Here is a 26369-nt window from a genome sequence, read left to right on the forward strand (position 1 = left end):
ACCCTAGGATGTAGGTTAGGCTGAGAGACCATGACTGGCCGAAGGCCACTCAGTGAACTTCATGGCTGAGAGAGGGTTTGAACCCTGGCCTCCCAGTTCCTTGTCCAACACTCTAACCATTATGCCACACTTACTCTTACTCACCTGGCTCTTCAGGCAGACTTTTGGGGTGGGTTAGGTTTTTACTGTTATGGTTTTAAATTTTAACGTTTTAATGTATTGTTTTTTATCTTGTACGTCGCCCAGAGTGGCTGGACAACCAGCCAGATGGGCGACTAATAAATTTAATAAATAAATAAATACTCTAGCAACCCTGACTGCACACCATCTCTGGCAACATGTTATACCCTCTGAACCAATCAGTATACACCTTGAGCAAAGAGAGGGATTGCATATCTCCTAAAACCTGTTCTGCACCTTTTAAGAGAGGCTGCCTGATGTTTTCACATTTCTGAAGCTACAGCTTCTGCCATACATATATATATAGGGAAAGAAAGGATTTGAGGGCTCTTATTTTGGGTTAATCTCCATGCTCACTATCACCACATATTCTAACACTTCCCAGCACTCCAAGCAGGCACAGGCAGTGGCACAGACAGTTTCATGCAGGGCAGATTCAAGCTGAAAGTGTCAAAAAGAGCCATTTCATGCTTGACTGCATTTCCTGACACAATTCACAGCAAGAGCAGGGAGGGGTGCACGCGCACACACATTTCTTTACATGCAGTTAGTGTGTGTGCAATATCAAGTATATTTGGTTTTACTAGCAGCTGGAAGCAGCAATATTTCAGGTGCAGAAGAGAAAGTGAAGGGATTGCATTTAGCATGCTGTGCTGTGCTTCTCAATGCAAACATGTGAAAAGGTTTTCTTGAGTGATCCACAGCTGGAATGCCCTCATAACAAAGGGTATGCAGATGAAGAGGTGCAATAGCTTATGCGAAAGATGGAAAGAACTGTCCATTTCAGTTCTCTCAGTTTCTCATTTTTTCCAATCCAAAATTTGGTTATCCACATTTCATTTCTGTAGCAATTTATGGGGTTTTGTGGTCTTTTCCCCCAAAAAGTCCTCATGAAAATTCTTCAGCATTTTAGTGTGAATTTCTCATAATAAACACATTTTTGCATGCAGTTTTGAGGTACACATTTTTGCAAGCTATATCTTATAAATGGAGTTTTGTATCTTATTTTCACTAATATATTCATTTTGTATGCATACCTTCCCATAATATATAGGTGTTTGTAAGCATTGGTTGATTGGAAAACAGTATGGCAAAATTCAGATAAGTGTGAATTTCGAAGGATGTCTGTGTTTCGGTTCTCATAATGTTTCAGAAAGCACAATTTTGATGGATTTGTATTTAAATGGCTGAATAGAACTTCTTCCCCATGCACATGTGCATGTGAGGATATTACTGCATCTGTGTTTCTTGAGTACACAACTACATAACTTTGGAGAGGAATACCATTGATTAAAGTGAGAAGCGCTCTCTCTCTCTCTCTCTCTCTCTCTCATACAATGTTTCCCTTCATATTCAACACCTTGAACATTGAAGTATTGCAATGAGCATGCACATTCAGGACGCAGTGAAGTGTTCTAAGTTCAAATACCAGCTTGATCCCCTAACCCATTTTTAGAGGTCCAAAGGAGGGAAGAAAGATGCAAAATATAGTATTTGAAACAAGATTTTTCAAACACAGTAATTTGCTATGTTTATATTATTTATTCTAAAATGTTGATGTCCTGTTTGGGTCATATTTGTGACATACCAAACTATTGCTCCCTAAAATCCATTTTTCAATAATATCTCATCTGGTTTACGTGTCTCAGAAATGTAGTTTTCAGTTAACTCACAGGCTCCACCAACCTATCCAGACTGAAATACATGGCCTCTTAGGTATATTGTACAGCCTCATTTTAAAGGGCATACTGTTATTGTTTTCATTTTGGAATCTGTTCTCCCTTTCCTAACTGGAATTTCTAAGAAGCACCTGCTAATATTTCTCAATGTACTTGTGTTAATTCACGAAGACTGGGGCCCAAAGTCCCTTAAGGACTGGTTGATTCCACCTTGATCACTGAGATCTTCTGATGGGGCAATTTTGGTTGTTTCCCACACCCCTGAGGCTTGGCTGACAAAGCCTTTAGTGTGGTAGGCCTTGCCTTGTGGAACTTCCTACCGGTAGAGGTTTCGCGAGAATCATCTCTCTCTTCTTTCAAATGACTATATTGTTTGGACAGGCCTTTGCAGCTTGGATTTTCTATTTTTACCCAATCTGTATTTATTGATGTTTGATGTATTTAATGATGTTTTTACTGATTTTATTTTTATACGTTGTAGTCTGCCTTGAGACTGTATATTCTTATGAAAGTGCAGATTATAAATACATAAATAAAAAATAAATAAAAGTACCCCAAAGTTGGAGTAAGACAAACTCCAATGGTCCTCTTCACTTGTCCCCTCTCTCCTGGAATCTGTCCCACAGGGTTGTTGTTGATTGATGGCTCTGCAGTAGGGTAGGGGACAGTGCAGCTGGAGCAAGAACAAGCACATAGGGTTGTCTTTGCTTGCCTCTGTCTCCTGGATTCCTTTCCACAGGACAGTTGAGAGTAGATGGCCCCAAGGGGGAGGGAACTGGCTTGCTGGAGCAGGAGCAGACACCTGGTACATCTGGAACAGCTGTAGCACTAGGGGACTGAAGAAGACCTGCCCTGGGAGTGAGTACCTGAGCATCTAGGTGCTTGCTGCTTGCTGCTTTGGACTGCTGTCCCTCGAGACAACTGAAGTCTCTGGTAAGTGCTGCAAGGATTGGGACCCCCTGCCTGACCATGGTTCCAGAGAGAGGCTACAGTCAATCTTGCAGCCTCTTGCATCAGCTGTTGGCTGGGGCAGGAGGCATAAAAGCCCGGCTGCCCTTGGGCAATGGGTCTGCCACCAGCAGGGTCACCACCAAGGGAGTTGCCCCTTGGGGAGCCCCTTAGGGAGTCCCGTGAGCAAGGGCACTACCCCCTTCTATTACTTTTTCTTTTTCTTTTAATTTGTTTCCTGTTAAACTAATCTAGAGAAGATTGGTGGTGGGGAGGGCGTGTGGTGCATGTATAGTTCCTGCATAGGGTGAGAGCCTGTGCAATGAACCAAATAAGAGGAGAAAGTTGCCAGATGCCTTCAGAGTAAGAGTCTGTAACTGGTAGAAGGCTGGCCCTCCCTGGGTGTGAGTCAGGAGGGGGAGTAGATGGGCCCTGTGTGAAAAAGTTTGAATGGGTATGACTGTTCCCAGTTCTCACAGAGGCCTACTGGAATAATTGGCTCTGACAGGTTTTGTTGGCGGGCTCGTGCTGGGCCCATATTAGGTGTTTAGGAGGAGTCTTACTACGGAGGAACATGGGTGATGCCATCCCAATTTCAGTGATCATGAGTAGAGGGAAATATAGCCATGGGGATGTGGTAAATTGCCATAGAAGACAAAGGGAAGGCTATCTGCGCCTTGTTCCTTGCTGCCACTCCTCTCATGGATGGGTTCCTCGTTGCTCATCTGCTGTGCCCACTGGCCTGTGTGTGTTGTTGTTTAATGCCAGATCAGTACACAATAAGACCACTCTCATCCATGATTTGATTGTGGGTGAAGGTGCCAATTTGGTGTGCATTACTAAGGCCTGGGTGGGTGAGCTGTGAGGAGTTGATCTGACCCAGCTTTACCCACCTGGATACTCGGTGCAACACCAGCACAGGCTGCAGGGATGGGGAGAAGTTGCTGTGGTCTGCAGAACTTCCATCTCTGTCACCAGGAAACCAGTCTATCTTGGAGCTGGCTGTGAGGGCCTGCACCTGGTATCAGACCAAGGAGACAGTAAACTAGGGTTGCTGCTGGTGTACCGTCCACCCTGCTGCCTGACAGCTTCTCTGACTGAGCTGGCAGAGGCAGTCTCGGCTGTGGTGTTGGAGGAGCCAAGAACGATAGTGCTGGGTGATTTGAATGTCCATGCTGGGGCTGCCTCTAGTGTTCCGGCTAGGGACTTTATGGCCTCCATGACGACCATGGGGCTGTCTCAGGTTGTTATTGGCCCAACACATAGGGCAGGGCACACCCTTGACTTGGTTTTTGCTCCAGATGGAGGAAGGGGTGGTCTGGGGATAGGGGGGGGGTAAATGTCACCCCATTGTCATGGTCAGATCACTTCCTGGTGAAGTTTAGACTTATGGCTCCGATCCTTCCCTGCAGGGGTAATGGACAGATTAAGATTGTCCGTCCCCGAAGCCTAATGGAATCCATAGGATTCCTGAATGCCCTGGGGGAGTTCCCAGTAGATGGAGCAGGTGACTCTGTTGAAACCCTTGTCATGCGGTGAAACAGCGAGATGCATCGGGATCTTGACATGCTTGCCCCCGAATGCCCTCTCCAGTACTGTGGAGCCCGGTTTGCACCTTGGTACACCAGTGAGCTCAGGGCAGTGAAACAGGGTGGACGTGCTGTAAAACATCATAGCACAAGTAAAACATCATAACTGTGCCTACTTTGTGACAGTGAGGGCGGCAAAGAAGGCTGACTTCTCTGCCTCCATCGCATCCTCAAGTAGCCGTCTGGTGGAGCTTTTCCGTATTGTCAGGGGTCTATTGACATCAACTCCAGGAAATGGAGTTTTAGACCCTTCGGAGGCACACTGTGAATTGTTTGCAAGGCACTTTCAGGGTAAAGTTGCTCGCCTCTGTAGCAGTCTTGATGCCCCATCCACCAGTGAGGTGTCCAGTGCAACGTCTGTTGCAATTTCTTGGGAACGGTTTCAGTTGATGCAGCCTGATGACATAGACAAGGTGCTTGCAATGATGCGGCCTGCAAAGTGTCCTCTCGACCCTTGCCCTTCTTGGCTTATTAAAGCTTGTCGAGGGGGTTTGACCGAGTGGATTCAGGGTGTGGTCAATGCATCATTGTGGGAGGGAGTAGTTCCAGCCACCTTGAAAGAGACAGTGATCCAACCACTCCAGAAAAAGCCTACCCTGGACCCATTGGTTTGTGACAACTACCGACTGGTTGCAAATACCCCCTTCTTAGGGAATGTGATTGAAAGGGTTGTGGCGCAGCAGTTGCAAGTACTCTTGGATGAAACAGATTATCTTGACCCATCCCAGTCTGGGTTCAGGCCTGGTTACGGGACTGAATCGGCCTTGGTCGCCCTGATGGATGACCTTTATCAGGAGAAGGACGGGGGAGTGCAACCCTGCTATTCTTACTTGATCTCTCGGCAGCTTTCATACCATTGACCATGGTATCCTTCTGGGCCGACTTGGTGAGACACGAAGGCACTGTTTTACAGTGATTCCAATACTATCTCTAGGGTCGCTCTCAGAGAATAGCATTGGGTGATTGTCTTTTGGCCCCCTGGCAGTTGTGCTGTGGGGTGCCGCAGGGTACCATCTTGTCCCCCATGCTGTTTAACATCTATATGAAGCCCTTGGGAGCGGTCATCAGGAGCTTTGGGGTGAGGTGTCAGCAGTATGCTGACGATACCCGGCTCTATTTCTCCATAACATATGAATCGGAAGAGGCCGTGCAAGCCCTTGACTGCTGCCTGGACTCACTGGTGGGCTGGATGAGGGTCAGTAAACTGAGTCTGAATCCTAGCAAGATGGAGGTGCTGTTGGTTGGTGGTTCCCGAGTTTGAATAATTGGTCAGTTGCCTGCTTTGGATGCAGTCGTACTCCCTCTGAAAGAGCAGGTCTGTAGTCTGGGGGTGCTTCTGGATCCATCTTTGTCACTAGAGGCCCAGGTGCCCTCTGTGGCTAGGAGTGCCTTTTACCAGTTTCGGTTGGTAAGATAGCTGCAGCCATTTCTGGACCAGGATAGGCTGTCCACTGCTGTCCACGCACTGGTAACCTCCAGGCTGGATTACTGTAATGCTCTCTATGTGGGGCTGTGCTTGAGGTTGGTCCAGAAGCTGCAGCTGATGCAAAATGCAGTGGCAAGACTGCTCACTGGGGGAGGGTATCACCAACATGTCACCCTACTGCTGATAGAATTGCACTGGCTACCCATTTGCTACTGGGCCAAGTTCAAGGTTCTTGTTTTGGTGTACAAAGCCCTATCCAGCTTGGGACCAGGATACCTGAAAGGCCGTCTTACCCCTTACATACCCAGTCAATCACTCTGCTCTGCAGGTGAGGGCCTCCTGCAGATACCATCTTATCAGGAGGTCTGTTCCGTACAACATAGGAAACGGATCTCTAGTGTGGTAGCACATACCCTGTGGAATTCTCTCCCCTTAACTATTAGGCAGGCGTCATCTCTGTTATCTTTTCAGCACCTTTTGAAGACTTTCCTCTTTCAACAAGCCTTTTAAGTTGAGACCTATCCCAGTCTGCATCTGTGTTGGAATTGCTTTTTAATATTTTTTTAAAAAACAATGTTTTTTTAACCCTTTTTAAAAGATGTTTTAAAAGCTTTTTTTAAAAAAATGTTTTTAAAGTTGTTTTGTTTTGGTGTATTTTAAGGTCTGTTTTTATGATGTTTTGATGTGTTTTTAGCGTTTCTGTTTGCTGCCCTGAGCTCCTGCTGGGAGGAAGGGAGGGATATAAATCAAATAATAAATAAATAATAAATATCTCAAATGTCAAGAAAGTGACTTCATGCATTAACTAGTCTTTAATTAGCAAATCTTTCCACTAGAAAAGTACTGTTAGGTAACTTAAACCTAACATAAAGAGAGTAACAAGCAGTACTTTTCTAGTGGAGAGATTTGCTAATTAAAGCTAGTAAAGACAAGGCAAAATGGTATTGCTCTAGGTTGATACATCTCTACTTCCAGTCCACAGGCCAAGGATGAGAGTCATGTGATGTTCAGTTTGCATCTTAATCTACTGCCCCCCCCCCAAAAAAAACAAAGCTCCTGGAAGTGACACTATTTATATACATATAAATAAATAACAAAAACACTTCAGTGTAAAATATTTTTAAAGCATAAAGAACTATCCATTATATAAATGTTTAATTCAAATATTGCTACAAAATCCCTTCTCTCTCCACCCTCCCCCGCAAAAAAACACTGCAGTCCTTTTTCCATGCCGTATTAAAGAAGCCATCATGAGCAGGGCTGGCACCAGGTATGACTGGGCCCTTGGGCACCAGCCTGACCTGGGCCCATGGCACCATAGCCCGAGTCCCCTGGTACAGGAGGTGTGGGGCTAATAAGCTTGCCGTCACACCCCATCTACCTCGTGTTGTGTTAATGACGTGCATGCACAGTGTGCACAACATTCACACTGACAGGAGAAGTAGGTGGGGTATGCATGTGGGTTTACTGAAGTCTGTCTGTATTGGGGGGTGCCTGGGAGCGCCCTCTCCACGATCCATGGCAGGGTCAGAATGCAGGAAGCGACACTGCTGCAGATCATGGAATGGGAGCACCACCCTCCCATCCTAAGAAGAGGCCCTTCAGGGGCCCTTCTGGGCAGCAGGGGCCCTCAGCCAGGGCCCAACCTGGCCATCCTCTGGCGCCGGCCCTGATCATGCACTGACTGTAGAGAGTAGCTTGATATGTAGGAAAGCAGGAGATCTTCAAACTGAACTGAGTGCTGCTAGAACGATATCATACACTGTATTTAGCCAAGTTGTACAGAAAATGGAAGCTTCATTGCTGACACTGATCATTGGCAACAGGATAAGCTCTACACAATATTTTCCATTAAAGATCTTTGGACCACTTGCATATAGTAATTCATAGTGAAGCAATGTATTAACAGTATCTTTTAAGTCAGGTGTGAGGAACCTTTGGCCCTCCAGGTGTTGCCGAACAACAACTCCCATAATTCTTGGCCATTGGCCATGTTTGCTGGGGTTGATGGGAGTTGTAGTTCAGCAACATATGGAGGGCCAAAGGTTCCTCCCCCCAATGTTCTAAGTACTGAAAGATCCTTCAAGATCAGGAAGACACTAACAGCTGCTCTCATAATTAATTGTATTACATTTTCCCCTTTTCTTTTTCTTTTCCAGAGGCATCGATTCTGAGTTATGATGGCAGCATGTATATGAAGATCATAATGCCTATGGTCATGCACACAGAGGCAGAGGATGTGTCCTTCCGCTTCATGTCTCAGCGTGCTTATGGGCTGCTGATGGCTACCACGTCACGTGATTCAGCTGATACCCTACGCCTAGAGCTGGATGGGAGCCGTGTCAAACTCATGGTCAATCTAGGTATCGGACAGAGACTTCCCCCTTTGGCTTTTAGTTGAGCTTGTTTTGTTTTGTTGTCTGTCTCCCAACCCAACCCCAACCCAGTTTGGTTGAACTGAATTATAAGTAACCGCTGATGTATTTTCGTAATGGTATTAATAATGGAGAAACAATATCTCCAGTGATCATTGCATGGTGATTTTATGGTTATGGTTAGTGTGGTTTTTAAGTCTGTTTTAAAAGTTTCCTTTCTTGTTCCTGAACTGGTTAGCTTTATGTAAAACATGCTGTTGGCGGTCCATCTTTTGATCAATCATATCCTCATTGATCCAGCCTCTCTACTACTATTCAAAACAGTCAAATGTGTGGTGACAGTGACAAAGCCATAGAGGGCAAGTTCTATGTCGCAATTGCCTTTTAAAGAGGGTGATGATTTATATTTCTGGTATTCCTCTTATCACCTGATGACTTTTAGGCTCTTATAGAAAGTGTGGCCATTCATTTTCAGGGCTTATGCTACAAAATATCGCACAATGTTTTTTAATAATCTGACAACCAGGGAATGAATTTTAGACATAAATATGTACTAATGAAATTGAGGAAAATGGTCAGAGAGGCTCTCTGCCACCTAAGACAAAGTATGTGTGTAAACAAATCTGAAGACAGGAACTTGACAAGTTTTGCATTTCAGAACAGGGGAATGTTAATCCTTTTATTTAGTATTTACATGCTTGAATTAAACTATGCTAGAATGACATGTATGCCCAGCCAAAAGAACAATAAACCTAGTACACTATACTGCATTTGTTCATAATGAAAATACCTCCATCCCCCAAAGAATACAAAAAGCACTAGAGAAATCCATCTCTGTTCTCTCTTCTAGGCTGAAGTGTTTTTTGTACCTTCAATGTCCTCCACCCTAAGGCACTGAAATTCAGCACATAGTCTAGCTTCTTTCTCCTCTGATTCCATGCTGTAACTAAATAACTTTTGTGCCCCTTCCTCAAACCATTCACTGAAGATATTTCATTTTCGTATAATTTGTTTCCCAGAAAACATATGGCTTCATTTTCTGCTGTTGGCAAAAGGTAGCAATTATTCAAAGATGGAGGGCCTCGTATATGTGATATTCTTTTCTCTGTTGCTAATGGAAGGTGAAAATGCTCACATCTTGTTCTACTATACTTCCCTTCCTCAAAGAGAAGCTGTGGATGACAGCTGTGGATGACTGCTGCAAGTTCTAGGGACCTCATTCAAAAGCCCATGTTTAAACCCCACATGTTGTCCATAACTACTGTCACCTTTTCTGTTGCTGGGCTCATGACTTAGCAATTGTGATTTCACATGAGGTCATTGCTCATAACAGACATCCCAGCCTAACAATGCAAGTGACTGAGATGCCAATGTGACCTTCAGTGAAATAATGTAAGGTGATCTCAGGACTTCCCATCTAGTGCCTAACAGTGTACCAAGTTCAGGCTACATGACTAAGTTGCTTGGGAGTAGTTTTACATCATCCCACCCATTTAGAAAAGCTTCAGACATAATGGAGATTGGGGCAGGGGGTGGGAAACAGGAGCGGGAAGTGGATGCACACACATGTCCTGTTTTACCACTTCTCATTCAACATGGTTAGGGAAGGTCCCAATATAGGAACAGCTTGTGCATTTCTCTACATAGGAAGATGCAAAGAAACAGGAAATGCAAGGTTACTCATTTCCATGGCATCTGAAGTTACTCTGTGTCTCTTTATTTCACCTCAGAAGTCACATTGGATAATGAGTTTCCCTTCAACAGGGAAGATAAAAGAGCTTTTCCAGAACTTGAACCATGTGATGCAGATCATCTGAAGCTGTCACTTAAACTAGCTCTTTTTCACATATCTATTCCAAGCTCAAATGGTGAGATTGTCACGACCCTTCATTTTACTTGACTAGAGCTTTGAGTTAGGATTTAATGTGAAAATGTGCTGTATAAAAGGCCCTAGGAGAGGTTCCTGTCTGCAGTTTAGTGGACAAATAAACTGTAATAAGCCAAAACTTCAGATGTCCTATGCCATGTCTGCAATGACTGCAGCATCACTCCAACTTTGCTGCAGAAATGGAGCTTCAGTCCTGCAGAGCTCTGAAGGTGACTTCCAGAACTACTGCTCAATTATGCAGTAGAAGATCTGCAAAGGTTTCAGATACCACTTGGTTTCTGAAACATATATATCAGCTCAAACATAAACTATTAGTTTTGGGGATAGTTCTTTAGGTCATTATGATTCAGAGAATTCTCAGAAGGTGTCGGGTAAGGAGGAGCCAATATTTAAACCGTTGGCCCTCCAGATGTTGTTGAACTACAGCTCCCATCATCTCTGACCATTGGCCATGCTGTCTGGGGCTGATGGGAGTGGGAGGCCAATGAGTTCAATGATATCTAGAGGGCCACAACAGGTTGTACATCACTGATAAACCACACATGGCAACTAAGGGTCAAAAACTACATGTCCACAAATCAATGAGAACCAATTTGAAACACCATGCAGCTGGAATCTGAATAATCTGATGTGCCAGAAATACATATTGGCAAAGACTGTTTTGAATGGTATTAAAGATTCTTGTGCTTGATTCCCTACCCACCCCCACACATTTAATTCCATTTGGTTTCTCTTAAAGGGTTGTCTGTTTATTAAGGTTTTTGTGTGTGATCTCTTTACACTATGTATCCAAGTCGTAAAAGCTTCTTTACACCCCATCAGTCATAGTATATCAAAAGATGGTATTCAACCCTTCAAAGGCCTGAAGCCTGCGGCCCGCACAGCAAACAGCCCTTCGAACAGAGTGTACAGAGCAGCCTGTGGGGGCTGGCATACCCCTCTCACCTGCACCGCACCATTTAGCAAAAACATGACCAGAAAAGAAGATTAAGTGGATTTGGAGGGGGAGGAGGGAAAGAGTCTTTTGTGTCCATATATTGCTTCTTTAAGGAGTAGTTAGGCCTTCCCAAAACGAGGCACTTTGGGGAGCATTCGCAATATTTTGGACCCTTTGTAAACAGCAGAAGCCCAAATATGAGAGATCTCACATCTATGTTGAAAAAGAAGAGAGGAGAAAGAAGGAAGCAGAGAGAGAGAGAGAGAATATTCAATGAGCCATGGTTCTGTATATCCTCCAGAATCAACTCTGCTGCTTAAAGCATGTACTGAATAAGTGTACAAGTAATGACCCCTAATACAGAAACAGCCACCTTCCTCCTCAGCATTCTTGTTGGTAGGCTGGCACTGCACTACTGCCACGGGCCCATGAATTTATTATTTATTTATTAAATTTATTAGTCGCCCATCTGGCTGGCTGTCCAGCCACTCTGGGCGACGTACAAAATAAAAACATACAAATACATTAAAACATTAAAAATCTCAACAATAATAATATAATGATAAGATCATTCAACTTCTTCATCCCTTCTCCCATACTTTCTCTCCTCTATGGGGCAGGATATACAGCAAACTTGTCTTCATTCAAACTAGTGACACCTTGGATTTTATGGCCATTCATTGATGCTTCCCCCCTCCTTTATTTTTATTTTTTATTTTTCCCCAGGGTGATTAATTCGTGGGCCAGCTATATTGTCTACTGAAGCCCTATGCTATATATTTTTTTCATTTCCTGGAAGGAAACCTTATGTAGCTACTTACTATTTTAAAAATTATAACAGAATTGGTAATATTTATAATAGAAATGCTTTTCCTGACACCTGTCTCCAGAACTCTTAATGTGAAAACAAATAACAATGCCACCTTCTCCCTCTGCACTGTCACTTTAGCTAACAGCAAACTTTGGTGGTATTATTTCAGTTGTATAAACCAGAAAGAGATGTGCTTTATAAGGCACAGAAAACAATGGAAATTGCAAAGGGAACCCCAAGGAATGGAAGACAATGTATCATGAGCATTTGTTCCATTTTGCAGGCTATCAGGAGTGACAACTTGGGAGAGAATGCCAAAATGAAACAAAGCAAATATGTTAGTAACACCCAAAAGAGAAAGGAAAAAAATAGCTGATAAGGGAATCCTAAGGAGTTTCTGCAACTTCATGAAAGTTCCTCAAATGGAGTTAATCTGTTATGGGCCTAGCTTTTTTAAAACAAAAACAAAAACACCAGCCTATAATGCATTTTTAATAACAGTAACATTTGCTCATCTCTGACATAGTTCAGCATGATGAGAACAAACAGAGACTACCCTCAGGCTCATGTATTCCCCTCATCCCTCTTCTCTTCCTGAACAATCATGAGGAAGAGTTTGGAAGCTTTCGCTTCCATTTTAGTTCAACCAGAGCTTGTCATGTTATCCAAACCTATGGTTTGTTTGAAACAAGCCAACTTTCAATTGTGGCTTCTGAAGATAGATTGTTTCATCAAACCATAGCTGAGATTAACCACTGTTAAGTTTCAGATGTAATGCTAAAGCCTAAGGCTCATCTGGACTCATTCTCACCACACTAAGCTGTGATTTAGTGGGATGTCCAAGCACAGCCATTTTATATCAAATATAATCTCTCTCTCTCTCTCTCTCTCAAATATAAACTAGCATTGTTTTCTCTCTTGTTCTCATCCTTCTCCAGTCCCCCAGCTTTGGGAATATATATATAAATTCCTTTTACCTCTCTTTGATGTCTCACCCCACCAACACACACCTGTAAATGGGCTATAGCCACCCCTGTATGGTGATCGTACCAAATGCTCAAGGACTGTTTGCTCCCACTTTTCTGTTGCGGTTGACGACACATGACAAACCTAATCGCACGAAACCAAACCCATATTTTCTTAAGAGAAAATCTGCTGGAAAACAGACTCTCTACATCTTCACTACTCCTGATTGGTTTATTCCTGATCACTCAGATTCAGTCTTCTTCTTTTCTAACTACCTCTTTCAAATTTATAGGGCATGAAGATGATGTTCTGTCCCTGAGCACAGAACAGCATCCTCCACTCTACATCATGCATTCTTGAAACGGACACCACTGTCCAAGTTTCGGGGTACCCAACAATAGGTGCAGTTTGGTCGAATTTGCTTTCCAGCATTGTGAAGTATTACTCAAATACACTTTGTGACAATGTAGCAAAACCCATATCCACACCCCCAACAACTGAAGGAGGCAGAATATTTTACCACAGCCTGCTCTTATGAGTTATGGTCAAGCACTTGAAGCATCTGTTGTGTTTAGAAGGAACAATAGATGCTCAGAAACTACCCAGTTGAAATTCTTACTTTGCTTTCTATTTTTGCAGAGTGCTAATGTGAATATGCACAATGAGATATGTGGATTGCCTGGATTCTTTTTGTTTATTTGCTTTTATCCGTTTGTACTATCAGATACATCTGAGTGATGCCCATGGGGTTGGCAAAGATGACCAGATCGGCCACTGCACTGCCTATTCCATCTTCTTTCTGAATGTTGTAGGTATGTCATTAAGTCCTAACATTCAGGCAGCAAGTTGAGACAGGGCTCTGAAGAACTGGCTGGCTGGCCGCCTTTGTAGCAACCCTTCCCAATCAATCAAAAAATATTCCAACTCTCCAAAATGCACTGAAATCTGGGCTGGGCGTTCGTGCGGTTAGCTGTTTGCAAGTGGCCATTTTATGATAGGGAACAAGGGGCAGTGTGTTAACCCTTTCCTCATCTTGGAGAACAGCGACAACACATTCCCCCACCACTACCACCAAAGCATTTTGGGCTTATTGCAAAGGGAACAGGCCTATCCTTAGCAGTGGGGAAAGGGTTAAATATTGCTTCAGTAGATTTTTCCAAGTCAATGGTACAGGTATACTGTCTTGGGTAGGTGGTGTATTTATGCAGTGACACTGGTAATTCAAAAGAAGCCGTGTAAACATTGCCCTTAAACCTCAAGCTTCTTAAAAGAATCCTAGAAGGCTTTTAAAAATTATGTCACTGAAGAAAAAAGCTGGCATTCTGAAGAATATCTGTGCCTTAATGACATGCCAGCTATTTTTAATTAGCATGTCTTGATTAGAATCACTAGATAATCTCCAATGTACCCTTTTCCTGAATCGTCACATAGTGGTGTACACGATATGCATTTTTATCTTTTATACACGCACGCACGCTCACGCACACACGGCCACAGTCCTACACACAGTTCTGGATTAGATTTATGGATCTGATATTTCTGTAGAATATATTGTCAATATACAGCCATTCCTGAGTTTGTACAGAATGTATATAAATATAAAATGGCCACATCTCTTTGCGTGTGTCTGTCCCCGGAAGGGTGGACTGATTGTTTTTGGATGTCTGCAGCTGTTACCTTGAAGGATGCAATTTCATCTTTCATTTATTTTTCCCCATCTAGACTGTATCAGGATAAACTGTAACGCCAGTAAGTTTTCCCTCAAGTTTCATTTTGTTCTCTTCTCTCTCTCTTGCTCTCTGTTTCTCTCTTTCTCTACGTATATTAAAAAGAAATTAACATTATTCCCTTTGCGATTTTATAAACTGTTTCTTCTCTTTTCACTGTGTTTAAAAAAATGCATTGGGTTTGTGAGTTTTGGTAGATTTTGAAGCTGGGGAGGATTTGTGATGGCTACGGGTATGTAATGTGTGTAAGAGATTTCTCCAGGGGCAAATGCAATGTTATATTTCCTGGCTTTGCAGACAAGCATCCAGGGAATGGGAAGAACTGAAAATGTATTTCAGTAGCTTTCTACATTCTTGGGAAAGTAACCTTAGAGGCAATTTTGATACTGCATAGAAATAATAGGTACTGTATGCACTTCTCCACTACAATAAATTTATTCCTTATGGCAACAACAAAAAACAGCTTGGGCCACAACTGTGACTGCATTGTCTGATATTTCTTTGGTATCCATTGTTTTAAGGAGTTATGCATTAGATTAAAAAGCAAAATGCATTCTTGAATGTGGAGGAGTTTATAAATGCTCAGGCTGATCATCCCACCATCTTCCTTTTTCATGCTTGTCCTTCCACAACCTCCTTCAAGAAGTTTGATGAACTACAACTCCCATCAGCCCCAGCGAGCATGACCAATGGTCAGGGATTATGGAAGTTGTAGTCCAGCAAGATCTGGAAGGCACCAGGTTGGGAAAAACAGAACAAGAAGATCCAGGGGAGTTTTTCATAGGCTCTAAGAGAAGAGAGTGCTGGAGGCCTTTTGTAGTCACTTATTTATTTATTTTATTTATTTATTACATTTATACCCTGCCTTTCTTTTCATCATAGACAATTAGCACGTAACCTCATAGGCAAACAGCACTTGCCCTAAAGCACCCTCGGTCCCCCAAAACAAGAGAGGAACCCTGTACCCCCAAACCCCCCAAAACTTCTTTCTTTAGCTAAATTAAAACTGCAAAACCCTGTACTTTTCCAGACCTGTTCCATTATGCCAGATGCTTAATTTTTGGTTTCTAAGAAAACGCTTGTGAGTGATGCATAAAACAATGCTTCCTCGGTTTCTTTCCTATATCTGATTGATAGTAGATATGGGACTTCCTACTATTCCTGCACCTCTTATGTGAGACCAGAGGAAGAGTGAGAAAAGATATGCAGCAGTAGCGCTGCCATGCCTGTTGGAACATCTAGAGGCTTCATCTTGATTTTTTCCCCCTGGAGAATTCCTAGTCACTTGAAGCTGGCATAATTGGTCTGCAGGTTTGCAGCCTAAGCACTGAAAGGGACCATGTGCTCTCCATTGCTCATTCCTTCAGCTGCCTGCTTACATTGTGCTGGGAAGTATGTCATGTGAGCAACTGGACTATTGATGACAGCCCACCCTGATTTGCCATTCAAAGGCATTTGTTTCATTGAGAGCCCCACCTGGCAATGTTCGGTTATCACGAAGCAGAGATTGCTTAAGAAAAGGAAACAAATTCTATTTTTTCCATCCAAATCGCTGTCAATAATAAAAGGTATCAGAGAGAAACCAGGAATATATGAAGCAAGAAGAGAATATCAGAATTTTTCCTCAAATGGGGAAAATATTAATCGCATCAAATGTTTTTCTCCATGTTTCCTCATGAGCACCAGCATCTGATTAAATCATTTTGCTTTCATAAATATTTCATTATATGGGCTTTTACATATTTATTATTTAAACACATTTTCCCTTCAAATATTCTTACACACACAGTTTTTAAAGAGTGTAGATGGGAGTTTAATAACAATAACAACAACAACAACAACAACAACAACAACAACAATAATAATAATAATACTCGTAGGTTTTAGCTATTTAAAACCCTGAACATACGTTCCCCATTGGAATGGCCTAGTCCAACTGCTTCTCCCCATTATTCAATTAAACGGGGGAAGTTAGTATTTATGGTTTGAACACTCCAGGCTAGCAAAAACTCCCCAGACATGATACCTGAGCATTTATTCCTTTTATTTCTTTAATTCTATGTTTAAAATACAAATGTAGAAATGTGAGCAAATAGCCAAATATGCTTCTTTCTTTCTTTCTTTCTTTCTTTCTTTCTTTCTTTCTTTCTTTCTTTCTTTCTTTCTTTCTTTCTTTCTTTCTTTCTTTCTTTCTTTCTTTCTTTCTTTCTTTTTGCAACACTTGACATTTGCAAATGTTGGGCCAGCCTTACAGAGCTATGCTGGTTGCATGCAGCTCAGAGTATATATCATTATGACATGGCTCAGATTCATATTTTTGACTATTTTCTCCCTACGTTAGAAAAAAAAATCAAAGTTAGGATCAACTTTAAGAACAACTGGTATCTACTAAAGGACATTATGAGCCTTTCAGACTTTGGCATAAGTGCTATTTAAAGTATCAGATCATGCAGCCACTTTTGTTAACTTAAAATGGAGAGTTTGCTTGGTCTGTGTTATTAAGAGCAAACAGAGTCATGCTCAAAGGGTAGGAATCATGATGAAGCTGGATATTCTCCCACGGTGGCCACCCACTGTACTGGCTGTGAGGACCCTCTTGCCCATCCAACAGGTAAGGCTTGAGCTTTTATTTTCATTATTCTATTAATGTGTTGAAGGAACGCAGACAAAAACAGTGTGTCATTTTATTGATTGGTAGCTTGTTCATGTTCCCTAAAATTGCAATTCTTGTTTTCATCTCCGACTTATGTTTTGCTTTCCTTCATTTTTTCCCTTCATTGTGAAATGCCTAAGCATGAAGTAGAACTGGACAAATTATATACATACATGGGGGGAAATCACATTTCAAACATTAAGACAATTAAAAATAGTGTCACAAACTTGCAAAAAATAGAGTGGAAAATCTCAGCTTTATTCCTTGAAAAATTGCAGAATACAGAAACAATGTAACATTAATAACTTTATTTGTTGCATGGCAATGGTTGGTAAAAAGAGACTAGCTGTGCAATCCTGTGCATGTCTACTCAGAGAATTACTATTGAGTTCGTTGGGGCTTACTTACAGACAAATGCGTATCAACCTTCACCAACCCAGTTCCTCCCGAATTTTTGAACTATCACTCCCCAGTCAGCACTGATGGGAGTAGTAATTTAAAACATTTGCAGGGGCATCCAGTTGGCAAAGGCTGATATACACCCTTACCTGGAAGTAAGTTTCATTAAGCTCGATGAGACTTACGTTTGATTAGACATGCATAGGATTTCATTGTAAGCTTCTTTAAAAGTATTTCTATTTATTATGCTATGCTCACAAATGCATATATATATGCAATGAGTTTTGTTTTCTCACTGCCTGACAGCTCTTTAATCAAAAGAAAACAACTTATTTAGATAAAGTTTATATATTTATGTATCCAATTATGTATTCAATGTAGTGCTAAGGTGAAAGTTCCATCAGTGCAAGGATTTCTCCTTGCACAGTGTAATATTCTTCCCCCTTCTCTCCACTTGCCCCCCCTAAATCTGTTTTGGGTTTCCCCCCCAACTCTCTGGAGCAAATTTGGGGATGGTGTGGGGTAAGTGCAGGGGGAAGAGGGGAAAAGTTCCATTGTACTAACAGTAATGCTTGCACTAGTGCAATTATTTAGTTAAATATTGCCCTAAGCTTTAAAGAGGCTATTGTAAGGACAGAATATGGAGAAATCTATTGGTTCCCCATCAGAAAGGGTGTGAGACAGGGGTGTATTTTATCACCCTATTCGTTTAATCTATACGTAGAACATATCATACGGAAAGTGGGATTGGAACAAGATGAAGGAGGTGTGAAAATTGGAGGGAGAAATATCAATAATTTAAGATATGCAGACGATACCATAGTACTAGCAGAAACCAGTAATGATTTGGAACGAATGCTGATGAAAGTTAAAGAGAAAAGCACAAAAGCAGGACTATAGCTGAATGTCAAAAAGACTAAAGTAATGAGAACACAAGATTTATGTAACTTTAAAGTTAACGAGGACATTGAACTTGTCAAGGATTATCAATATCTTGGCACAGTCATTAACCCAAATGGAGACAATAGTCAAGAAATCAGAAGGCGGCTAGGACTGGGGAGGGCAGCTTGGATCATTCAGACCATAATATTCCCGATCTCTCTGTATGGATGTGGGAGTTGGACAGTGAAAAAAGGGGAGAAGAGAAAAATCAACTCAGTTGAAATGTGGTGTTGGGGGAGAGCTTTGCGGATACCATGGACCACAAAAAAGACAAATAACTGGGTGTTAGAACAAATTATATCAGAACTATCACTAGAAACTAAAATGATGAAACTGAGGTTATCATACTTTGGACACATCATGAGAAGACATGATTCACTAGAAAAGACAATAATTCTGGGAAAAACAGAAGGGAATAGAAAAAGAGGAAGGCCAAACAAGAGATTGATTGATTCCATAAAGGAAGCCACAGACCTGAATTTACAAGATCTGAACAGGGTGGTTCATGACAGATGCTCTTGGAGGTCACTGATTCATAGGGTCGCCATAAGTCAAAATCGACTTGAAGGTACATAACAACAACAAACTTTAAAGTATTTCCTAAATGGGTGTTTGGTTTTTAACCCCTTTCATACACCTTCTCAGCCCCACACTGCAGACCCCCAATATTTTTTCCCCGGGGTGACGTTTAAGATTAATAAAAAGGGAATGTAGTTTCCAACAACCCTCACTTTTTTGGGCCACATTATGGAAGGTCAGAGAAGACATAATCAAAAGTGTGGAGTCATTCTTCCCTTCCCAGTTGTGACCACTTCACCGTTGTTGGCTGTGATGTTAACTGTCTCTAGTTCATCAGGGTTCAGTACCTCTTTTTCTTTGTATGGCTTTCATTGCACCTGGGTCTTATTGTGGATCGGGGTCAAATCACTTTGTACATTTTTAATTATCTTTAGCATTCACAAAGGTAAATTACTATGGCTTTTTCTCTCATGAATACAAACAAGAGAGCCATCAGTAAGCATGAAACAAAATGAGGATTTTATCATGCTAATTAACTGGTTATCACAAGAGACACTTAGAATAAGCATAGGCCTGCCTTTAATTGCCTATTAAGAACCTGTTAGCAGGCTAACATCTTTCTGTATTAGCAGCAACTCCCTCTATGAAAGGAAGTCCTTTCTAAATTATTTATCATGTAAAGTAGACATGGACCATGAATCTCCAGTGGTCTCTCCAATTGCTTCTTGCCAATGTATTTCCAACTTAGGATGGGTGAGAAATTAGATTTAGTTTGCATTTAAAGTAGAATCTATTAAATCCACACTTTCTGAAAAAATATGAGAACCGAAACATAGCTATCCTTCGAAATTCTTATTTATTCTAATTTTGCAATGCAGTTTACCAACCAAAGTTTACAAAAATGTTTGTTAAGGGAAAGTATGCATAAAAATGAATGTATGAGTGAAAATGACATACAAAAATGCATTACATGGTGAGAAATTGCTTGCACCAATTATACATTAGTCAAAACTGCCTACAAAAATGTTTATTAAGAGAAATTGCACTAAAATGCTGCAGAATTTTAATAAGGATTTTAAAAAAAATCCCCAAATTGCTGCAGAAATGTGGAGAACTGAATTTAACTTTGGAAAAATTAGAAACTCACAGAACTTTCCATCCCTATTTCCAGCCCATGGCATGATCTTCCTCTGTCCAGGCATTCCTTTCTTCAGCATTCTGTAGAACTATGAGTGATAGTTCAAAGAAATCAATAACCATATATATTTCTATTACAAAATAACATAACCTTCTTCTTTGCATCAAATGATCACTCCTAATAGTTCCGAGGAGCATAACATTTATGGCACATTGTTGATGCTCAGGTTTGATTTTGACAGCTACATGGGCATCATGTAGAGCAGAAACAATGCAACACTAACTCTGCCACATGATCAGGCCTATCTCAAGCTCAAGCTGCCACCCCGTTTAGTGTTCTGCTGTGTCCCAGGCTGGATGAGGATTAGACCCCCTAAACTGGTTGCCTTCAACCACTCTGAGTGTACAGAGGCGGAGCCTGCTGCAACTGACTCAGAAATGTCCTAGCACAGTGGTTTCCAAACTAGGGTTGCCAGGTGTCCGGGTTTCACCCAGGGACTCCAGTTTTTGGGAGTCCACTCCGGGTAAGTCACTTTAATCTCCGGACTCTTAGCTTTCATTTTTTAAAAAAAGCTTCTAGGTGGTCTGGTTCAAAAGATAGAAACCAAAACTTCTGTTGCTCTAATCCCTGTCCTTTCAGGTTTTTAGCCAATAAGTGAAGTCAGGGTTGTGATTGACTAGTTTTGTTGAACCCCAGGCAATAGCTAAACCCCATTTCAAGTTCTGAGAACAGTTTTCTTTTCCTGCTTGTCTCACATCAGGATTTCAGTAAATACATAGCTTTCAGCAGTACTTTCTCTATACAGGATTGGGACTTGCTTCTGAGTAAATGTGCACAGGATTGCACTACAACAGATCACAGCAGGATCTTGGTGGGCATGCATGCAGATTTTTTTTAATTCCTTGCAAAAAATGGCATATTATCAATTTTATCTTTAAAATAAATTTTGAACAGAAGTTTTAAAAAGTGTACATGCTGCAGTGTTATACTTTTCTAATTAAGGAGTCAAACAAGTTTAAATTTTACTGGATTGTTGAAGAGGGCAGTTTATTTGTATTATTCATAACCTGTTCTGAAAACTTTCCCAATATGAAGCTTTTCTGGGAGCAGAGCTGCAATGCTAATTCCACATACCTGGGAGTTACATTTGAGTAGGCATGGTTAAGATTGTGCTAAAAATCAATGGGACTTTTGAGTGAACATAGAAAAGGATTGTGTTGTAAACCTTTCTCTCTCCCTCCAATACTTTTTTTTAGCAGTTAGGCAGGGCTTACTTAGGTGTCACTGCTTTTATTTGCCAGGAAACTAATACTTTAAAAAAATGTTCTGCAATGGCCAACTGGTTTTGACAATAAATTATTATATGGGGTATATGTATTTTTACATCCCCTGTGTGTGTGTGTGTGTATGTGTGTGTGTGTGTGTGTGTGAATATTTCCAACAACCCTGTGAAGTAGGGTTGGAAACCAAGGCAGCTCACAACAAGAAATAAAGCCCTTTAAAATTCAATAACCATAAAACAAATATAAAACAGTTGCAAAACAGCTTAAAGTGGCATGGTTCTGCATTTTGGGTTGGGTGAGTGAAGTTCCTTATCACTGAACTGCAGTCCTGTGCATGCTTCCCTGTTTGAGTAAGCCCCTTTGAATACATTGGGACTTGCTTCTGAGTAAACATGCATAGGATGTAAATAATGAACATCTTTGACATTCATGCTTATATAAATATTTCTTCATAATATGTCCTGATATGTATCTGATTTCACACTATGGTTGTAAATTATTATTTACACATTATTATTTCCTCGACATTTTAAGTGTGCCCTTCTTCCTTGGGGTGGTCATGATTCCCCTCTGTTGTTTTCACCCTGAGAGGCAGATTACACTGAGAGATGGTGCATAGACCATGGTCACCCAGTAAGCTTTGTAGCTTGTTGCATTTTAAAATTAAATTAAAATGATTTATATGCAGGCAAAGTTTATGAAGTAATGCAGATCCACATAATATATTTAAAACACATCCAACTCGCATTTCAAGCACATGAATTCCCCCCAAAATACTGGGAAGTGTAGTTTCCCCCTCACAGTTATAGTTCTCACCACCCTTAACAAACTACAGTTCCCATGATTCTGTGGTGGGATTCATGTGCTTCAAATATGTTGAATGTGCTTTAAATGAATGGTGTGGATCTGCCCTAGGTATGATGTGCCTTCATTAGTGAATTCAAAATAACAATTTTAAAAGATACTTTTTTTAACAGGGGAAGGATTATAGCTCAGTGGTAGGGCACATGCTTTGCATGCAAAGGTCCAAAATTCCATCTCTGGAAGAGACTATTGCCTGGAAGTCTGCAGAGCCAATGCTAGTCCCTGTCATCAGTACTCCGCTAGATGGCACCAAATGGCCTGACTTGGCATAAGGCAGATTCCTTTGTGCCTAAAAGATGAAAGGGACCCAAGGGTTACAATGACTCTGAAATTTATTTATATATTTTATTTACAATATTTATATATTGCCTTATTGTAAAAAACCTCAAAGTGGTTTACAGAAAGAATTAAAACAATAAAATTATTGGCGAAAACAGTTTAAAAGACAGGTATTTAAAACATTCAAAATAATAAAACCACAATGAGTTAAAAACAGATAAAAAAACATAATAGCTTCTACATGCCTGGGTAGGCTTGCCTAAACAAAAATGTTTTTAGCAGGTGCCAAAATGAGTACAATGAAGTGCCTGCCTAATGTAAATAGGCAGGGAGTTCCAAAGCATAGGTACTGCCACACTAAAGGATCAATTTCTTGCAGAGCAGAACAAGTACTATGTGGCACCCATAATATGGAAAGCACACCTTGAACTTCGCCTGATAACAAATCAGCAACCAGTGCAGATTTCAGAGCAGAGACATTATGTGCTGATAGGGTCTCACTCATGTCAGCAATCGTGCCACAGCATTCTGCACTAACTGCAGCCCTTGGGTCAGGTTGTTCTGCATGGGGATTTAACTTTTCCAAGCTCTGGTTGAGTTCTATGGAGCTTAGTCCTTTAGTGAGTGTGTTTAGAACTGCAGCCGTCAGGGGCATCCATCTTTACTCCTGAGTGCTCCCATTTAACATTTCCGCAACACTAGGGTTTCTTCATACATTGGCCTTCTGGTGACTGGCCTGGCCCAAGGGCACTTGAATCCTTTTTGCCAGAAGCAAGTAGGTAAGATTAAATGTTCCTTACCCAGGCCCTCTAAGCACGTGAGAAGGAATGTTGCATCACTTCAGCTGGACCTAGAAACACCCTCATTTAACTAAGATTTCTATGTCAGTTTCCACTGATATTTTTGTTTGTTTGATTGGTATGCTCCAAGCAACTGTGGTTGATGCTTAATGTATCATGCTTTATGACATGACTAGGGCCTGCCCCCTATGACATGACTACAGCCCACCTCTGAAATCTCGGGGTTTGAGATGCTTCTGACCTGGCAACCATATTCCAAACTCCTCCTCCGGACTACTTGGAATTTGCTGATGGTTTTGATGGAACACATAATTATTTTTCTGCCTCTTATAGCAATTGTAATGCATCATGCTGGATGTTATATGACTTTTAATTGTGCTTCTATTGTTTCTTTTATTTCTTATATTGCATTTTATTGTAATGCAGTTTGTGTTCCATGGAATTCAGATTGTAATAGAGTGTAAGAACTAAAAGGAGCAATACAAATACAATTAAAAATTAATATGAATATGGACATGCCATGGACCACCTGAATGACCACCTTGGTTGCCAGGCCCAGCCTCTAAGAGGTCTTCTGTATCTTTAAAAGTTGTGCAGGGGAAAGAGAGAATTCCACCTTGCGGTTTTTCCCATTACACTGTTGCAAGATCACCTGCACTTGGCTGACTTTCTCATCTCCTAAAGATAAAGGATCAGTATCAGGCCCTGAGCCTGGCAACCCTATTTATGACCATGTAGTAGCAGAAAGCAGTAGAAAGATCTGATAGGAAAAGAGGAATGGGAAACAGGAAACAAAGCATACTGAAGTAAGAAGAACAACCAAGGTCTTCATTTTAGGGCTTAAAACTATCCCAACTGAAACTCCACTTCCCTCTTTCCCTGTTACCCATAAGGAAAGACCAGTGATTCTTTGTTTTAAAAATAATTTCTGCTAAGTGGACACTGTATCCTTTAGTGTAGCCTCCCCCACCTGGTGCACTCCAGGTGGTGTCGGACTCCAGCTCCCAGCAGCTCCACTTAGCATGGCCAATAGTCAGGGATTATAAGAACTGCAGTTCAAATAGTCTGAACGGACCCAGGTTGGGGAAGGCTGTTTTAGTGCATATGTGGTTAACATATCCCCCTGTAACCAAGGATGGGCAATCTGTGGACCTACAGATGCTGTTTTACTAGAACGTCTGTAATCTGTTACCATCGGCAATGCTGACTGGGGCTAATGGGAGTTGGAGTCCCAACAACATCTAGACTGCCACAAATTTCCCATCCTTACCTGTCATGCCTCTTATGACTCTCATAGTTTCACCAACATATAATATCTCACAAGTGCATTGATGGTGTACACCACACAGGTGCAACTACAGGTAGTAAATTGTTCCAGCCTGTACTCACTTCAGTTTTTAGGTTTAAAAGAATTAGGGGGTTGAGATGGATGGTGTCTTTCTAACCTCTGATTTTATATCTGTAAGTCCCCTCCCAGCCTATATTCCTGTGCCTGCAGAGAAGTATGCAGATTTTAGCAGACAACCTGCTCCACTGGCTAGGCCCATCTGTGAGGCAATGGGTCTGTTAAGTGGCTGATTTAAATGTCAAAGGATGCTATGGGAACTCTGCCAGGAGAGCAACGTGGCAGGGGCAGGAGGTAGATTGTTAGTCAGTCTGGTGAAGCTGGAAGCTAAAAAAGGACAGAGAGGCTAGTTTGTTCTCTGTGTCTGAATCTCAAGCAATGGCTTTCAGGTGCCTGCCTAGAAGCCTGATTGGGAGCAAGATATGTTGGACTGTTAATGCTGTCACCCCCTCCATCTTATGCTCAGGTTATACATGTGTGTAAATAAAACTATATATTCTAAAGCAGAGCTTGGAAAAGTTACTTTTTTTGTACTACAACTCCCATCAGCCCCAGGCAGCATGGCCACTGGATTGGGCTGATGGGAGTTGTAGTTCAAAAAAGTAATTTTTCCAAGCTCTGTTCTAAAGACACCACAGTCTCTGCTGACCTTCATTCTAAGAAAACCAAACCCTGGGTAAGCACTTGAACCCCTGGAGGTCTTGCACCGCTTGGAGATTGGGTGCACCCAACAATAAAATTTAAAAAGGAGACAATCATGATAGTTAAGTTTAGTGTTCCGCAGAAAGTTCTCTCTTGAGAACTTTCCAAATTGAAATAATGTGAAATTGGGGTGAGCCTAAGTCTGGAATAATTGGGTGGTGGTGCAAGTGAAATTATTCACTAGTTTAAATAGTAGAGTCTTACCAGATATTAACAGCAGCTGCTATTTTTTAAAGGATGGTGTGATGTTGCATGCATATGTGTCAATGCTTCATGTTTTTGTATTCTCATATATATGATAAAAGGCAATATTAGAATGTTTAAGGTAAATGATGAGTGTTGAGAAGGGTAGTGTGTGAGTAGAATGCTGGAGTGTGCTGGATGGTAATTGGATGAGTGACTGAGAGTAGAAGGTTTGTATCTGAGTGTGTGTCAGTTTTGGCAGTTAGATTAGTTAGCTGGATTGTATGGGGAATGGGCTGGAGTAGGATTGCGGGGAGGGAGAGTGGTAGATAGTGGAGGTTGAAAGCTGGTTTATTATTTTTGATTAGATTGTGAAAGGGTGGCGATAGTGTAGGAATATTCGTGTGGGCAAGCTCAGTAGGATTTAAAGTGTTAAAAGAACAACCGGTAACTTAAGTGAAAGACCTAGAGACAATTAATGAAACCACGTGCCTATGAACCCAAAGTGAACTTGTACTTTTTAAACACTTCTGTTCTTTAATAAATATTCTTTTGTTTTCACACACATGCCTCATTGTTGGCTTCACTAAGGGTAAATCAGAAATATGTTATTACATGTGGTGGCAGCAGGTACCTGAAGGAGGTAAACAATATCAGATTACAGGGGCTCAGCTCATAACTATGAGCTTTCAAGAGACAACGTGTCACAAGGGAGTTGAGGCTTGCCTGCATACCT

General features: G+C 41.5%; 1 protein-coding gene across 1 annotated transcript in view; it reads left to right on the forward strand.

Annotated features, from left to right (window-relative positions):
* The window catches only part of NRXN3 (neurexin 3), a 1913991-nt gene that overhangs the window by 580773 nt on the left and 1306849 nt on the right, over window positions 1-26369 (forward strand). Inside the window, exons 9-10 of the mRNA XM_061611873.1 lie at window positions 7982-8185; window positions 14522-14548. Coding sequence (XP_061467857.1) covers window positions 7982-8185; window positions 14522-14548 — 231 coding nt within the window. The remainder of the gene's footprint in view (window positions 1-7981; window positions 8186-14521; window positions 14549-26369) is intronic.

Source organism: Rhineura floridana, chromosome 2 (genome assembly GCF_030035675.1).
Source record: "Rhineura floridana isolate rRhiFlo1 chromosome 2, rRhiFlo1.hap2, whole genome shotgun sequence".
Lineage (NCBI taxonomy): Eukaryota > Metazoa > Chordata > Lepidosauria > Squamata > Rhineuridae > Rhineura > Rhineura floridana.